Below are 19,234 nucleotides of genomic sequence, written 5' to 3'. Positions count from 1 at the left end.
AGAAGCAGCCTACAGCTACTACGCATGGATATTGTAGATGAGACCTGTCAGTCTCTTTCTTACTGAATGTGAGAACATGGCATAGGTCATCAAGACATTAAGAACTAGGTCCAAAAAATGTTCCTGAAATGGGATTTAGGAATTCCAAATAGGATTTTGTGCTTAGTTCCAAGGGTAAGACCCCCAAAACTCCCACTTAACTTTTGTTTGACATTGAAAATGCTTCAACACTCTGCCTGTTGCAAATTTCTTGCTTTGCTTTCTTGCTTGCTTGCTTTTTGACCTTAAAACCCAGTCAGTATCTGAAAGATCTAAGTGTGAGCGTGCTCAAAAGCACCTCAGATTGGGGCAGAGCTCTGAAGCCACTGCTGCTTTCATGTTTTCATCGTATTTGCATCCAGATATGAAGCATTCATCTGCCAGAGTCCCCTTGTGTTCGCTGCAGTCGGCATTCTCAGCATGTGCCGGGTACAGAGTGTGGCTCATCACAAGCCCCAGTGGTGACCATTACAACAACAAGGAGAAAAAGAGGTGCCTTTTCTTTATATAACAATAAAACTGTGCATGGAATTTATATAGCAGTTTAGCATTTACATGGGTTGTCCATAAAATGGGTTGGGGAGGACGGACAGATTCAATTTCATGGTCTGCCTGGGGGAATGCTCCTTCCACAGCTTGTAGGTCCCAGCAGAACGCTTTGCCTGCAGCGTTAGGTGTGCTCAGCAGAAACAGCCTGTCTGTGTAGAAAAGAAACCAAGGTTCGTTGTGTATGTGTGTGCAAGAGTGAAATGACTTTGTAATGTAATGGTTATAACATTCACCCAGGGTGAGGGAGAACAGGGATCTTGTCTATGCTTTACAGTCTGTTCTTGGATTTTGTTACACAACTTTCATGGGAACTCCTGGTTCAGAGACCACAGTGTAGGAACAATTCTTCAGTAGTGTGTGATTTTAATTGGAGCAGATTGTGCTGTAATTTTAAAAATTAATTTATTTTTGCTTTTTAAGGTCAGTCTTTTTTCTTTTTTTTCTTTTCTCTTTTTTTTTTTTTTTAATTTAAACTAGATTTACAGTAGCTCTCTGTGGTTTAACAGTTGGTCAGGTGCTTGTGAGCCAAATGAAATGCAGGAGTGAGAGTCCTCAAGTGAACAGGGACTGTTTGTCATTAGTTTGTTTGTATCCTTTTTCTAATTGACTGATAAGCTATATCCAGATGCTTTCAAACCCCCACTGCGAATGGAGTGACTGTTTCAATACTTCATAACTATAGAAGACAGAACCTGCGAATTCCCTGTTCCAGTGTTGCTACTTTATTTAGTGGATACTTATTTGAGTTCTTCCTTTGAATTGATATTTGCACTTCTCAGGTGCTCTGAAACTCAGACACAAATTGCTGTGATGTTTTGCCTAGGAGAATTACGAATAACTTGCCACAAGGCCTTGCATTACACACCAGCCAACGCTTTAGGGTAGCTTTATGACGATAGGGAAAATGTAGACAAAAACCTGTTCTACCAAGACAAATGCACTCATTTTGATGGCCTGGGTTTAGGAAACCTGATTAAAAAAACATTCTTTTTTGTTTTTATTATAGTCAAGGAGTAACTGGCAGGTGATTGTGCATCAGCACTCATGGGAAAAAGCAGCCTGGAACATGGGAGCAGGTGTTGCATTGGCCAACCTGAAACGGAGGGAGGATGACTAAACCCCTCCTTCATTTTTGTCCCTTGCCCAATTAAATCCAATTTAGAACAATGTGTTGCTACACACTGCGCCAACAGTGAAAGGGAATAAAAGACCAGCTTACTTATTTTACAACTGAAGAAGTCCTTTTTTAGAGTACCATAATAACTGCTCTTATGAAAGAGATGCCACAGGATCATCAGTGAGCAGAGGGTGTTAAGAGCAGCGTTTTATATCTTGTTGAGCAGACGGCTCCTCCATCAGCAGGACACTCTCACAAGCTACACAACAGCACTGATCTACAGTTGACATAGGCACTTTCTACACCAGCTCCATCACTCTCATTATGTCATCCACGTCCATGTGTTAACCTAACTCTGCCTTACTTTATGTTAAGTAAATTACTACCACAAAGCAGGGTCACTGCATTTGGGTAAAGTAACTCTAAGTGACTAAGCTCAATTCAGAAACATGGTAAACTGGAATTTTGCCTACAAAATATTTTTATCAAAAAGTTTCTGAATTCCATAGGTATTGTTTCTACTTGTCAGAGCAATTTAGTGGTCATCTTGTCCCACAAACAAAATTTCCCTTTCCATCTGGAAATACTTGATTCAGAGATGCCATAGAAATTCCTCAGGTGAGCCTTAGCATGTGTGTGTCGTTATCCCATTTTCCTCTGTGACAGAGGTTACTCAGCCAAGCTGTACCTGCCATGGGGTGTCACCAGGGACTCCTGTCATATGCTGGAAGAACTCAGTGAGAGACACAGTGATGCACATCCCACAAAAAAGACTGAAGTGTACAGACTTTCAATGACTCTGCCTATAAAATGCCACGGCAGCTTTTCTGAATCTAAAGCTTGTTACTGGCCAATGGAATCCCACTAAAAATTATTGGATTTGGGTCTCAAGTTTTCATCTTTTAGAATCATAGGATCATAGGATATCCTGAGTTGGAAGGGACCCATGAGGATCATCGAGTCCAACTCCTGGCTCCACACAGGACCAGCCAAATCAGAGCATATGACTGAGCGCGTTGTCCAGACGCTTCTTGAACTCAGTCAAGCTCGGGGCTGTGACCACTTCCCTAGGGAGCGTGTTCGTTCCAGTGCCCAACCACCCTCTCGGTGAAGAACCTTTTCCTGATATCCAACCTAAACCTCCCCCGTTGCAGCTTCATGCTGTTCCCTTGGGTTCTGTCACTGGTCACCAGAGGGAGGAGATCAGCGCCTGCCCCTTCGCTCCCCCTCGTGAGGAAGCTGTAGGCCGCGATGAGGCCTCCCCTCAGTCTCCTCTTTTCTAGGCTGAACAAACCAAGGGACTTCAGCCTCTCCTCATACGTCTTCCCCTCTAGACCCTTCACCAGCTTTGTTGCCCTCCTTTGGACACTCTCCAATAGTTTTATGTCCTTTTGGTACTGTGGCGCCCAAAACTGCACGCAGTACTCGAGGTGAGGCCACACCAGCGCAGTGTAGAGTGGGACAATCACTCCCCTAGACCGGCTAGCAATGCCGTGCTTGATGCACCCCAGGATACGGTTGGCCTTCCTGGCAGCCTGGGCACAGTGGTGACTCATGTTCAACTTGCTGTCAACCAAGACCCCCAAGTCCCTTTCAGCATGGCTGATCTCCAGCGTCTCATTGCCCAGTCTGTAGGTACAGCCAGGGTTGCCCCTTCCCAGGTGCAGAATCCGGCACTTGCCCTTGTTAAACCTCATTCGGCTGGAGATTGCCCAGTTCTCCAATCTGTCCAGATCTCTCTGCAAGGTCTCTCTACCCTCAACAGAATCAAGAGCTCCTCCTAATTTGGTGTCATCTGCAAACTTGCTCACGACACCTTCTAGTCCTAAATCCAAGTCATTTATGAAAACATTAAAAAGAACTGGCCCTAAAATGGAGCCCTGGGGAACCCCACTAGTGACTGGCTGCCAGCCTGATGTAACCCCGTTTACCATAACTCTTTGGGCCTGACCCATCAGCCAGTTGCTCACCCATCGCACTATGTTTTTGTCAAGCTGTATGCTGGACATTTTGTCCAGGGGGATACTGAGAGAGACAGTATCGAAAGCTTTACTGAAATCTAAAAAAATGTCATAACTGGCTTGCCTTGGTCAACTAGAGGGGTGACCTTGTCATAAAAGGAAACTAAGTTTGTTAAACAAGCCCTTCCTCTCATGAATTCATGTTGGCTGTGACCAATTACTGAAACGTAATTACAGGATCTAATTTCATGAAGACAATTTTTGTCAAACATTTCTGAAGAAACTCTTCCTCCAGCCAGCTTAGATGCATGCTTGATATCAGCGACAGGCAAGTTTTTGAGTAGAAGAAAAGCAGGCATAGCAGCAGGAAAAATAAAGACAGGAGCCAAATGATGGGCCCTGCCTATGTGAACCTGTACTTCTGGTGTTGCTCCTACTGAGGGAGTTAAATATGTCCATAGTATGAGATCCTGCAGCACATCTTGTTACTCTTGAGGCAGCTTCAGCAAGAATATAAAAAACAGATGGGCAAAGGTGCTAGTAGCTTAGTAATTCCTGCAGATGATCTTTCCACGTAGAGGAAGAAGCTTTCTGGCAGGACAGTGTTAGAGGGATTTATGCTGTTCCCTCTTCAGAGCCTGTTTTGCAGAGGGAGAGCTTGAGGCTGCACAGCTGCCAGCCTAAAACCTTTCTAGATTTACTACTGGAAATTCACTTAAAATTAAACATCAGTGACACCCTCCCCAATGAAGATTAAGAACAAAAAATGTCAAGTAGGAAATGTTCAGGGTGAAAAGAGAATTGTCATGCTTCTGATTAAAATCAAAATCAAACTCTCCCCCATCCCATCCTAGGATTTCAGAAAGCTTTCCAGCACACATCTGCCTCCAGTTTCCTCTTTGTTTATTCAGTCATCAATTATCAAGAGACTTTTTGTTTTGTCTCAATGAGCTGCACAATTTGAAGCAACTGTGGTATCTAAGATGGTTCTGCCTAAACCAAACACAGATTTCTTCATGGCACAGAGAAACTGGATTGGATTAAAATAAAAATATCCAAAACCAACAGAATTTTCTCTCTAAGCTGTTCTGAGGGTTATTATAATGTCATTTTTTCCCTATGAAACAAATAATACATGAACTTCAAAAGCCCTGAGTGTTGTTCTCAAACAACAGAAGATAAATGAGATTAGACATCATGATTTATGATGCTTCCATTCCTTCTTTTTAAGAAAAGGGAAATATGTTAATAATTAAAGTCACGTGAACTCAGATTCTTTTGGCTCCTAAAATATTATGACATGCACTTGCCTAAAGAGCCCTCTAGGACAAATGTACAATGACAGCAATTGCACTTGCGCCTTGGAAGTGGTAGCTCCCTGGACATATTATTATCTCTGATTAATCCAGTGGATTAATGCCTGTTGTTACGCTCTCTGCTGATAGCAAGAAATTACAATGGAGCATCTGCGATTCATCTTCCCTTTCCAGCAGAGCTCTGTCAGTGACTGCTATTGTTACTACATCATGTAGCTACCAACCGGGGACTCAATTTATGCTGCCCCTTAGCTTACTTTCACATTCTCACAACTCCTTCCATAGGAGCAGCCTCGTGGTGATTTTAATTGACTATGCACGGAATGACTGGGTGTATTGGCAACTCTATTCGAGGTTTCCAAAGCAAAGCAAAGCAAAATAATACCAGTTTAGCAATGATTTTGTTGTATGGCAGATACTGACCCGAGTCTGTAAATACAAAATGCTGGAAACCAATAGGTAAAGAAGTTAGGTTCCATTAGAAAATCTTTGCAGGGCAGTTAGAGCTGAGGGAGGTAAAATTTCTGTCTTTTTCTTAGACAAGCAATGACCTGTCTCTTGACAAACGCCTGTCTCAATGATCAAAGTGGCAGAGCACATTCTGGGACTTGACAAAGTGCCCAGTCATGTACCTTAACTATAAATTTATCTTCCTACTTTTGTATAAACCTGAAATACAGCTCATGGAGTGAAAATGCACAGGCTTCTTTTTAAGATGATGTTCAAGATTTCATACAGTATTTAGTAACAAAACCAACAAGAAGACAAAAGTACTTATATCTGTATGGGCTGTCTTTACATACTGTTATCTAACTGGCTGAAAGACACTGAAAATAACTCTCTCTTCTGTCAGCATGGTAATATGTTTCTTGTTATGATAATATACAATTCTGACATCAGTTTATTACACTATCTTAGAGTCAATGGAGGAGTCAACTCTAGGCCACTAGTCCTTGCTTTCTTCTAAGAAATGTCTACTAATAAAGTGCATGATGGATTTCTGAGTTCCTTTCATCAGCACTCTCTGTTATAAAATGAAAAGATATTACAATATTAAGTAGTCTTGTATACGCGTGAATAAAATGTGAGGATCTCACTATTGTATGTCAATAAACAAAGCTCTGGAATGTTAATAATTGCTTTGAATTAGCTGTTAGATTAAATTTGCTCTGTATTAATCTATAAACTCAGTGTGGAATCCTGACCTAGAGTTAAAAGGCATTTTACCTTATGTTTCAGAAAGGATAGTATTTCACATTGGACTAAATCACATTTGCCATTCCCCATAAACATGTCCACATTTCACAGTATAAGACAAACACCTGATGAAGTTTTAGGTTGCATACACAAATTGATGGCATGTGTACTGGGAGTAGGCAAACAATATCCAGGAAAACACATGCTTACAACCAGTCATAAATTACAATTTATCTGCATCCTATGCATCCTCAGTTAAACCTTAACTGAGCTGAATGGTCCTGAAGGCAGTGTGTGGGTACAGAAATCTGTGTGTTAGAGCAGCTGTTGGGTTGAAGTCACAACTGGTGTTGACTCTCTGGCATGGTTCACAGATTGGTTGAGTTAGCCACAGCTGATGCCCCAGTGTCTGCACTGGGTATGCTTTGGAGGAGTTGGTTTGGACTACCAATATATTTCCATGTACTAAATGTCTAGTAGCAGCTAGAATGCACCAGAGGTGCTCCCAAAGCACATGGCTTGCTCTATTTCATATGAAAGTAATCTGTCTATTCTGAGGCTGCTCCATAATGCAAACCCAAGTCTGCAGTAACTTGGGATAGCATCTCAAAAACACACTCCTGATCTGACCTAAACCACTAGCGTAGACATAATCTTCACAAGGAGAGGCTATAGAGTACCCTCCTTAAAAATTTTACCATGGGATGAAATGTGCGTTTAAAACGTTAGGAAAATCAAAACCATATTTCGCCTATTAATGGCTGAACTTAGTCTTCATATCCAAACATTTCATGATACAGTCAAATTTTCTACCCACATGACAGTGTGATCATCAGTCCAATCTGGACCCCTTAAGCATATGAAAAATCTTTTAAGCATATGAAAAATGCTTTCAATTTATTCAGCTAAAATTCAGGAGCTATTCAGATGTCAGAAAAGGTCCTATAGCTATGTCACAGGGCAAGAGAGAGTGAGAGAGAAATTGAGACTTCATAAAGGCAATGAGGAAAAGAATTCAATTAATAAAACCAATTTGCTATCTACATTACTACAAATATGCTGAAAACTCAGAAATTGCTCTTATATTAAAACCCAATAAATTATCTTACAGATGATTTGCCTGATTTTCTGCTATCCCCCATACTTTAAGGTTTAGAGCTGTGAACACCATGAAAAACAATATCTGTACTCCAGGAGTAGGATTAATCTCCTCCAACTGCTCGCTTCCACACTTCAGCTTCCTTAGCAGTCAGCAGGGAGAAACAGGGACTCTCTGAGCAGGGTTCCTCGGACCAGTTGTAGACGTCTATTTTGCAATGAGCTGACTCTTAAGGAAGTATCTTGTTCTTTTCAACTACAAAAAGGAAGACTAGATGATGGCTGTAGACTTTAAAAAAAATTTTTTTACAGATGTTTACAGACATTCTGTCAGATGAATCACATCCCAACTATCTTCAGCATTATTTCATCTGCAGAGTGTGAGGATTTCCTATAAGGGAAATCCAGTAGGAGCACTCTCTGAACTTTTCTGTAAGAAATACAGTAATCTCTTGACATGGCTATTTGAGATTCAGAAATTCCATTTCTTGTTGCTAAATTGAGTTCCTGTAATTTACTACCAATATTCATAGTCACACTCCATGATTTCATAAGTCCAGAGCCTCAAGTATTTGGATCAGATCAGGGTTTGAGCATGCACAGTGTTAGACAGTGTGACTGATCCTGGCACGGGAACATATTTCAGCCTACGCATTTTTTGGCTTTAGTGAGAATATGTAAATACATGCTTAAGTAGTTTGATGATCAAGGCATGATTTACAAGATCAACTTAATGCTTTAAGAAGTATGAGACATACAAGAAAACAATAGATTATAATTAGAAATGATAATTTATTAAAAAAAAAAAAAAAGGGAAGCTAAATTCATCAAGGAAATCTAGCTACCCAGCTAGTAAGGCCAAAGAACAGCAGGTGTTTGATTTTGTGGGTTTTTCTTTTTTATACTAAAGATGAAAAAAAAAAATCTTATAAATAATATACTCCCAGCTCTCAGTAAGAATGGTAAAATTATTGACAGCATTTCAGAAGAGCAAAACTTTTTAGGTCCAGAATACGAGACACCTTTTACAACACAGGGCAGAGAAGAATATAGGAAAATGCATTCTTAAGCTGAGAAGTTTCTGAACGTTTACAGCCAGGAACTGAGTGCTTGAAAGCACAGGAAATCCATGGCTTTCTCAGACATAAATCACTCTTAGTAAGGGTAGCTACACAGTAATCTATAGGAAATTGTGGAGACCGTGAAATTGCAAGGTATCACCAAGTAATAATTAAAGAAAGAAAGATTAATTGCTAGAGATAAGCTCAAACCACAAAATATGAACTTGAACCACTTAAATCTAAGTTTGGAAATTTTAACATCTGGAGATTTTATGCTATCATGTAGGGATGTCTGGCTGTAAAACTGTGCATAAGTGTTTTCTTCTCCCGTTTAGTCCCATTAATAGATCTGATAATTGCTCCTTTCCCCCCTTTCCCATTACAGCAGTATGGTTAGTCACAGCAATTTTCTGTACAGCAAGTATTTTGGGTGAACGCATCCCACTCACAACAGTTTGGACAAAGAACATAGGAAATTTCGTGAATGTAGTCCATGTTTAGGCATGAGGTTAGGCACGAGGAAAAATCAAACTGTGAGGAAGCAGACTGAATGGGCACTTGAAATCATTTTTCCAACAGGGGATCAGCAATAACTCATGTGACAAATACCATGAAATGAGATATGAGATCATCTTCAGTAAATCAATCAAGCAACTGTTGCTCTGCTTTATCTAAGAAGTGCCTAGTTGAAAAATTAAAAAGGAAAGGTCTGGGAAAAAAACCTCGGGGCTGTCCTTATCTTACACGTGTGTGCTCCCCCAGATGAGGTGCAAGGCCTGTTTGTTATCTTCCTGGAGCCATACCCAGCATTTTTCCTTGTGCAGGGTCAATAGGTGGAACAGAGAGAACGTAATCCCAACCTGTGTTGCCTTTAATTTGGTGGATGAGAAAAAAGTGTTTGCTGTGGGCTGTAACTACTTAAAGGCGAAGAAAGGACTTACAAATCTGTACTTTTTCCAAATGTGATATGTGGTGAGAGTCTCAGCCAAGTCAAAAAGCCTTTTTGATAGAAAGAGAAGATGAAGAGTCAGGGGTTTGGGGTATTTTTAGTTGGGAGAGAGGGGACTTTTTAATAATCTCTTGACCTTTGGTATCTCAGCTGGATCCCATGGTCCCAATGTATGGCACTTGTAGATGTGGGCAATACAGTAACTCTCCCTTCTAGAGAAAGCTATCATGGTGTGTTTAAAATCATACAGATGGGGTCAAATTCTCCCTCCAAGTCCCCTGACACCCCAATTTCTTTCCTGCACCAAGCTCAGACATAGGATAAAACTATATATGGTTCAATTTGACGTTTAAGCAATAGAAAAAAAAAAAAGAAAACAACAAGAAATTACATTTATAAAAGTGTTTTGTATGCCTACTCAAAATGCCAAGGCTAGTTTTTGTCTCCTTCAGCACCCTTCTGAAAGGTAGAATACTGCAAGACAAGTGGCTTCAGTCTGACCTGATTTACAGGACAGAACAGGATAAACAGGTGGTCACTGTCACTCAGCTACCAGGCTATATAATTACCTAAAATAGTAATTAAAACAAAATTACTGCAATAATAAGATGGTATTAGAGAACTGCTCTTTAAAATATACTAAGGGCACCAGAATTTTCAATTTATTTTATCTTTTTTATAGTTTCTTAGCCAAATTAATCAAATAGTCATGAAGCTAGAAGATGGATTTGATATTTACATTCTTTGTGGGTTTAGGCACAAATTTCATGATAAAGACAAAGAGTTCCTACTTATTTAGCATGAAACCATAACACAGTGACAAAGTGGCACAATGACAGCGTGTGTACACTGTAAACTCCTTGACAAAGGAGTCTCTGTTGCAGCCTCGTGGCCACCAATCTGCCACTTTCTGTCTCCAAGCTACGCTGAAACGTAGGCAGCCTGGCATCTCGACTGGAGCCTTCCAGATAAAGCATGGGGCGATGCACCAAGTCTTTAGCCTTCTCTGTACCACTACAGCGAACAAATCATGAGCGTTCTTGGAGAAAACAGGTATTGCATTTCAGGAAGAGACAATAAACGGGGGGAGGAGGTCTTAAGTGACATGAAGGAGCAATAAGTCTGTATTTTGATGGTGGTAAGGTCACAGACATACCACTTTTTTAATGTGTTTACAAGCATAGTTGCTGTATCAGGAGTTAAGTCTTATTTTTAAATTGTGTTAATATACTGGAATGACATTTTAGAAAAAAAAAAGGAAAAAGTATTAGAAGTTATTTGAAAATCTCTACCTTTTGTGTACTCAACTGGGTAGAACAACTACAGTTCCAGAAATCTTATCTACATCATACTGTTCTCACCAAAATATATTGTTGGTAGAGAGACTTTCATTGGCAGTTACAGTATGAAACATAAGTGAAAAGCTTGTAGCGTGGGCTTATATGTTTAGATTTGAATTTATCTACATTAACAAGATATCAAAAAGAGACATAGTGTTTATCTTTCTGTATGTATTCACACCATTGCTTTATAGTGGGAGAAACCCTGCTTCCCTTCATCCTGTGTTGCAAGCTGCTCATGGAATAGAAGCCTATCTTTTTGTAGCAGACATGCTAAACCTCCTCCCTGCCACCGTTATAAAGTTCTGAGTAATCCCGACAGGCAGCATAGCGATGAGTGTAGATTTCTAGTCACTGTAAATTTTAGGCCTTTTTCCCATAAGCATATTGCTTAATTTTACAAAGATTAATTCATGTGCTTATTTTCATGTCATTTGCACAGATAGAATATTTAGTCTGCATAAGGTCAAGTGCTCGTGTAAGACTTCGAACGACTGCGATATAAATAGTTCATGTATTTGGCTATTTAGAACACCATTGCTCATGCATGCCTATCAGTTTCAGTCGAAGTTTTGCGTGTGCAAGAGATATAGGGTCACATTTCAGATGATGTCAGTGAGGGCTCCAGAAAGCTTTGCAAAGCTGCAAAACTTGACCAGTGCGGAACCATTTGACTAGCTACCTCATTTCTTTTTCTCCCTCCACTTCAGGGCAAATTGACACGTTTAGCTATTCTTCAACATTTATCTTTCCTACTAAGTTATATGGTTATTTACCTGATTAGGTTTCTCAAAGTAAAGTTTAATAGATTTTTTTTTTTTCTTCCCCAGTGAAGGTGAGTTCAACGGTTATGTAAGGCAGAGGCCAGCCAGGCAGAGCCCTGCCAGTACCCCTCAGTCCTGGCTTTCAACACAGTTGTTATTCCAGTAATGTCTCCCTCTCCTAAGCTGCGGCTGCCAACTCTGTTCAAATGTGCGGTGGTTTTCTGCTGTGGGCAAAGAGCCACCAAGACTGAAGCTGGATCCACGAAACTCGTTTCATGGCTAAATGCCGATTCCCTTAACCATAACTCTCCATAGGTAATAAATGGTGGAAGTATGCCACAAAGCAGCTTGCTTTTGAGGGGGAAGTAGGTAAGCACCTCGCTGTGCTGGAATATGAAAAAGTTTGTTGCCCCAAAGCAACAAAGTTATGTTCTAATAGTCTGGGGAAGAAAAAAAAAAAAAGGTGCCACCCCCACCTTTATTTTTTTTTAATTCCTTTTTTCTTGGATGAATTTTAAACGGCTATTTGTGAGGAAACTACTTTTATTCCAAACAAGGATTCATCTGTCTGCTTTTGCAAGAATTAAGTCTACACCAAAAGGGAAACAAAACTCACCCACATTATTCCTGTCTGCGTGGAATTTACAATAATGAAAAGAAAGCACCTCAGCCATTTGCCATGGGGCGTCTGGAAGGCTTGTGTTTTCATCTTACTAACTAGCTCCTTAAGGAGGGCAATTCACATTTCCCCTGGAAAAATCTCTGCAGACAGCAGAGTTGGCCAGCAAGACATGTGACCTCTTCAAAATCCACCCAGCATTTCAGTAAGGACTAAAGACCAAATCCAGTGGTGGAAGACTGGCTACTAGAGTAACGAACTAGATAATTTGCTTTTATCATCCCTCCCCCTTACTCCACTGTTATCAGTAAGGTTGAACAGATTAAAACTGATGGGATCATTTAATTTTGTATGTGTGATGATGAGTGCAGCTGCCTACTTTTTATACAGCAAATGATAACCGTATCTATTCTGTATAAACCGGTATTTATTTATACACTGGTTTCTCTTCTGGTTGGCAGGCCTTTTTCCTTCTGTGCTAATCCTAGACCCTGATACGGGAATGTTATTCTTTCCAGGATAAATTCATAAAACTCAGTACTCTGCCATGTAGAGGTTACCGAGTTAGCTTTGGATGAGCTTAACTAAGTTGTGAGAACCGGCTAAGTTGCCTTAACTTTGGACTCTTCCAAGCTAGTATGCAATTCTTCCCAGCAGAATTAATTAGCTTAGGCATCCAACCAGCAATTTTCACAGCAAACTAACCCAATTATCTCTGCATGATACGACATTGTGTCATGTCTGAGCCCAGAATATGTCTGTCTACATATGGGAAAAATTAACCACAGGTTGTGCCATTGAAAATAGCAGTGGGTGCTCTAGGGAGAGGGATAGTCCCCTTCTGCCCTGAATAATATGAATATCTGGACTAATAACCACATATTGAGTACCAGCTATATTCTCAATTTTTGTGCCAACTATCTTTTTTTTTAAGTCAAAATCATTGTAAGTAAAGGGCATGAGAAGCCCAGCGTTCTAACTTCCAGAATGGAGCATAAAGCAAAAGCTTTTTGACATCCAGTTCAGCATTATCTAGCAATTTCGTCACGGTCGAGTGCCCTTACTAACTTGATAACAGCTCCAATTTAAGCAGAACAGTGCAGATTTTCTACGTTGCTCTGAAAGTGCTGATGAGCTACCGGTGGCTCTGGAGAGACTCGGAGATTCAAGAGAAACCTCTGACAACACACTTTTATTGACAGCGTGGTATTTTTATGACCTGCATTACTATAGTACTTCAGCTTCTCATTATACTTATAAATTTATTCTTGTTGTTCCTAAGAAGTGAGGAAGCACTCCTCTTCCCATTTTTCAAAGGACAGTGGATGTGCTGGGATGTTTAAAGCCTTAGCCAATGCCAGGCTCAAGAAATCTGCGATAGATTTAAACACTTGTCTTCAAAAGGCTAAGGTGGGCCACTGACTGACTTTCTTCTGTGACAGTTTCAAAAGATGTATTGCTTTAACTAATATAATATATAGAAATGTAAAGAAACAAGCACAATATAAAATGTAAGAGGGAGAACAACACTTTCTGTAAGAACTTTAGTACACATAATTACACTGATACTAAACATATCTTGGGCAGAGAACATAGTTATTACCTATCATATCCTCAGGAAGCATGGCTAAGTGACCATTTACTTTAGTTGTTCAAGTTCTTTTTCACACTTGGATTATAAATATCCATTACTCCAATGCTGAAAGATGAGGGTGTTATGCTCTTAACCTCAAGTTGAGCGACATCTAGTCAGTCCATTGAAAACTTACCTACTTTCACTACAGCCATTGCAAGTGTTTAGGCATTTCTTTATTATTTCCTATGATTTTCTGTTTTCCAGCAGAAAGATAGGAATAAGATTTTCACTGCAAACCTCTCTTCCTCAACCTTTATAGAAAAAGAACCTCATCCACATAATCCATGTTACCTCAAGGAATGTGAACTCACAGTAGCAAGTCTAGCGTTACTTCTAAAAACTTTTAAGCTAACCCAGAACCAGTAGTATAGCCCAGATACAGACCTTTTCTCACAAAAGCAGCTGTTACCGTTTTAGAATACTGCTCGATAATGTACAGTTCCAAGTATGGACAGGTCTTGCGTCAAAGATCCCTGAAGAAATACAGTCAGTACTCCAGGCTCCTGTGTTTCTTTTCTTACTAAGTAATTGCAGTTGCTGAGACTTGCCCTCTAGATTTCTGTCAGTGCTGGGTCACTGTTACAGTAAATGACAGCATGACTGTTTCAGCATATTTCAAAGACTGTGCAGTAAAAAAAGATGTCCCTCTCTGAAGGCACATGGTGCTTTGTTCACTAGTTACACGCACAGATGTTATAACGTCAGCTTTGCATTGATCAGTGACAAACTTTGTCTTTCGTTCTCTTGGAAATTCAATTCCCTTGTAAAGCCTGAAATTGGACACTACATGACGCATTCAGCACAAAGTCTTAGACCTTTTAGGTTGCACGATTTCTGGCTCTTGCTCTTCTGTACAGAGCTCAGTATGAAAGGAGAGGTACTGGAATGGGCACCCTCTGGCTTTATAGCACTACCAGAACCACACACATTTCTGTGATAAATCAAGACAGTGGAGTTTGTCTCCAGTAGTTGACCTCAGAGCAACCATATAATGCGAGTTTCTACTTCCCATGCCTCTTACAGAGCCAGTTGTGGGATATCTGCTTGCACTTAGAATGATCTCAGCTCTGTACATGATTTGGGATACCTTGGGGTGAAATGTAATATCCTATATTATATATGACACTACAGTCCTTAATTTGTTAGAGACACTGTAGAATAATAATAGCAGGGAAAATATCGTTAAATACAAGAGATGTAACTTCTGAGCGCCAGTCACACCTTTGGCAGGTACTCTTGGAGTCATTTTTACATTCCTAGCAGTTTCCTTACAGAGCACAGCATATGTTCTCATTCTTGCACATGCATATATGACAAGACATAGATAATGCATGTAATGGAAACAAGATCTTGCTCTGCTCACTGCTCCTAAAGAATCATTTGCATTAAGGATGATGCCAAACTCCCAGTTTTGGACTGACTTGTTATAAAAATGCTAAACCAAATGGTGACCAACCTGTGCAGAAGACTTTAATCTTCAGGTCATTTTTTTGTTCTCCCCTCTGCCACCCCCCTTTTTTTTTCCTTAATGAGAATTTGCATGGATATAACTTTCTTAGAACTAGAGCATTACGAACTCAATGGTATTTAAGCTGTAGATTATAATTGGCATGATAAAGGATCACAAGTGTATCTTTTCTGTCAGCTTGTTCCATTAAGAACCTCTAACCATGGATCATTGATGTAACAGATCATTATGGCCCATTGTGTCAGTTCATCTGTTGGGATCTGTGCACTATAAGCATGACAGATTTCCTCTGCAGCAATTATAGTCTATTGTGACAATAGGATTTAATGAATATAAACAACAAAACACATAATCTGTTATTACAGAACACAGCTATGCACCCAGATGGGAATTAAGTTCCTAGACATTGCCAGTTGCAGTTTTTAAAATTGTGACTATTTCAGTCTTCATGTTATTAGATGCAATGTCCTAATTTACAGCGTAGATTTATCTCAACCCTGGCAGGTGAAACGTCTTCAGAATTTAAAGCCTAATCCTGCAAGTGTCCCGTGATTTCATTGTTTTCTGAGTAAATATTATCTTTTAGGTTTTTAGAGTTTCCCTATCTTTCATTGTGAAACTAGCCATGCTGTTAATGTTTCAGTACTAGCATTGTAGATGAAACAAGTAAATGCAATAAAATTGGTCACAGAAACTAAAGAAACATAGCAGAACATTCCTGTATTGTTTCCAAAGAATAGACACTTCTACTTAATATCAATTTTTACAAATGATGGGCAAAGTGCTACATAAGCACAAATCTGTAAAATCAGAGTGATTGAAATTTTGCTGATTGATGCAGCTGAAGGTCTGACCTAGAGGCTTTTGATACTTATTTGTGAAATTAATACTCCTTTTCAGAGTACAGATTTTCATCTTTCAAATAGAGTTCTGGACTTGAGTACATCCGAGTTTTCGATGATAGTGTTGGTACAGCTATATTTTCATCTATGCAGATGAGCACTACTGGAATATATATACACTTTGTTTCAATAACTGAAAATTCACTATAAAGAATATATTAATGAGGACTACATGTGGATGAGCTATGTAAATGCCATTGGGAATCATCACAGCCATTATCATGTACTTTTGAGAAGAAATCCCCAATTAAACATACTTTCACACACTTCTTGTATCAAAAGGGGAAAAGACGCTTACCCTTACCTAGCATGCGAACGCATTTGGCATTCTGGTCAGGACTATCAAATGAGATTTCCCCGCACCTCTGGAAAAAAAAAAAAAGCATATATTTAGTTAAAAACTCTGTGATAGTATCCCTGGCCTTGTCCTCTGATACCTCTGTTTATGTTTTGGAACTAGAGATGTTCGAAGACACATTGTAAAAATGTCAAGAATCAAAAGATTTTCCAGTAACCAAAGTCTGAGGAAGAATGGACATTGCTAATGTGCAAGGATGGGTCAACACAGTATTCCAGGGTGTTCACCAAGAAAAACTCAAGGTTACACCTATTACCTTTGTATCTATGGCTTAAGCTACTGCCTGATAGACGTTACTGTTTGTCACCATCAGACCCAATTATACAGGCGGCCTCATTTTACCACCGGTACACATGGCAGCCCTCCCCAGTATACTGATTTAGTTGTCACATTGCTGCACCCTAAACTGGATCTGTGAAATGATCCAGTTGAAAACAAAACAAAACAGCTATGCTGATCCAACAATTTGCATTTCTTTAAAACAAACTTATTTTAAAAAAACCCAGAAATTTTAAATATTTATTAAGGAAAGCTGTCATTTCACAGAATTTGAACTCTCCATAACACCTATGAGGAAAATTGGTTTTTCTAAGGTGCAAATAATTTATGTCTCTATGCTAACATGTTTTGTTAATGAAAAATAATATTCACATGTACAGATATATTATCAGGACTGATGTTCTGTCCCTATACAAACCCAGTGAAGGAACATCATTACAGTTAGGATCAGAATACAGAATTGTTGGGTTGTTTTCAAAGATAAGACATAATTTTTGAGTCAGTTTAGCTGCCAGGAGAAACATAATTGCTGTGGCTCATGGGTCTGATCCAGCTCCAATTAAAGTCAGTCAGCATACAGATCCCACTCACTTCAGTGGTGTTTGCTTCAGGTGCTACAAAAATATTCAATTTTCTGTCACTACACTCAAAGCACATGATAGGGGCTTAATGATGGCCTCATATTTTATAGGTAAAAGTGGTCCATACTTTCTTAACTACATATTTATGGTTTTGGTATCCATGATCAAGTTGGAATAAAAGCACAGTGATTCAAGTTTGGAAAAATCACTGAGAGCTATCCATTTCCCTTCCCCTTCCTTTCTCTTCTCTCTTACGCAGTTTCCCCTTTTCAGCACCTACGGCTTTGTCTGGTATGTAAGACAAAGTGGTTAATACTGTCTTTTTCTCTCTTTCTTTCTTTCTCTCTTTCTTTCTTTCTTTCTTTCTTTCTAGAAGTGACATTTGCAGCAAATATTAAAACCTACAAAGAATCAGGTAAGTAAAAAACCCCAGAGCTTCAAAGAGGATGAAACACAGCAACAGTTTCATAAATGAACAACACATTTGGAACTCACTATTTTTACAATAGCCTTCACCTCCCTCACACCGAAATAAACACAAACAAACAAACAAAAGCCCATCTCCCACACAGAGTCTTTTCATATATCAGTACATCTAAAAAGAGCAAACAAACGCCTGTATTAATGTTCCTAGGTGGGAGCACATACTACTGAAAGATTGTAAAAGAAAAACAACACCCGGCATTGCAAAGTTAATTTTATGAATGCCCTTCTACCAGCTCCCTGCCAGGAGACGCAGAAGCAGAAGTTTGCTATTTATTCTTCTAGGAAGAATGTTAAGATATGAGCATCTTTTCACAGAAATCTCCCAGCTGCTTCTTCTAAGTATACTTAGACAAACACAAATGTAAGAAAGCATGTCAAAATTTACTGCGCACTTCACTCCTGAATTTACGCTGCTCTTTGAAAACCTTTGGTTATTTTTGATTTAGTCCCTCAGACATACTGTATGTTCCAGACATATTTATATAAACATCACATTTCAGGCTGGCAAATGATGTCGTACAATATCTAACAATACTCACCAGTCCTAGTGTTATGAAATTGGGAAAATAGTTAATGTTCCCCAGAGTCCACTAACATCCCACAGGATCCATTATGATGATGGATGAACTTTCAAAAGTTTGCAAGTAAGATTCAGATAACTGTATACAAGTTCATAGCCTTATCTGAATTCCCTTAACCCCTTCAACCCACAGAACTGTCTGAAAATCATGCTACAACAGTCAGCCTAGGAGATTTTTCACTACTGGAAATATCAGGAGAAAAAGCTTCTGCAGCAATTTAATTTCCGATGCCAGTAAAAGCTCATAGGTGCACATCAATGGGATGAAATATAAGATGTTACCAAACTGCTCAGAACATCTGAAAAGGATGTAGTTGGATCCTGGATGTGTAAAGTGGCACAGAAATGCAGCAGGCACTCATTTTTGCTCATCAAAAAAATAAAGTTGTTTGGGCATTTTTGCTGTTAGCAAATGTTTTCCATGGACAAGAAGTAAGGAATGACTTGAGGATTTAATCTTTAGGATTAAACTGAGACTTTGCCACCGTTGCTATGAATTCCTGCCAGGGTTGGATAAGCTTCTCGTGCCCTTTTCCTGGCCTGACTTACTTCCCTTTCAGGTTTGGGTTTGTTCCGTCCGCTTCTATATCGGAGCTGGTACTGAGAGATGAGACCAAGCATCTCTCCAGTCCCAATCCCTTTCCAAACGAGTCCCAGAGCAGCTGCTCATTCTCTCCTGAAAGTTTCTAAGTTGGCTACAGAGTCAGTAGTGGATCCATCAGACAGCAGGAATAGGAATTTGACATTAGATGCTGGTTATTCGACTTTTTTCAGTTCAATCAATCAGAAAGCAGAGAGAGGAGGAAGAATAAGCCCCGGACATATCTGCTGTACATGTGCAGACGTACACACACATATGTACAGCTCCATATAAGTCTGTGGGGGAAGCTGAGAGAGAAATATGACATCTCTTCTAAAGACTGGCTAAACAGCC

At 39.6% G+C, this 19,234-nt stretch overlaps 1 protein-coding gene across 1 annotated transcript in view; it reads right to left on the bottom strand.

The window, feature by feature from the left end:
- PDE7B (phosphodiesterase 7B) overlaps positions 1 to 19,234 on the bottom strand; it is a 178,882-nt gene that overhangs the window by 101,910 nt on the left and 57,738 nt on the right. Inside the window, exon 3 of the mRNA XM_054819761.1 lies at positions 16,321 to 16,381. Within this exon, the coding sequence (XP_054675736.1) occupies positions 16,321 to 16,381 (61 nt within the window). The remainder of the gene's footprint in view (positions 1 to 16,320; positions 16,382 to 19,234) is intronic.

Source organism: Grus americana, chromosome 3 (genome assembly GCF_028858705.1).
Source record: "Grus americana isolate bGruAme1 chromosome 3, bGruAme1.mat, whole genome shotgun sequence".
Classification (NCBI taxonomy): Eukaryota; Metazoa; Chordata; class Aves; order Gruiformes; family Gruidae; genus Grus; species Grus americana.
Note: the sequence above shows the minus strand (reverse complement) of the source record. Positions and strands in the feature narration are given on the sequence as shown.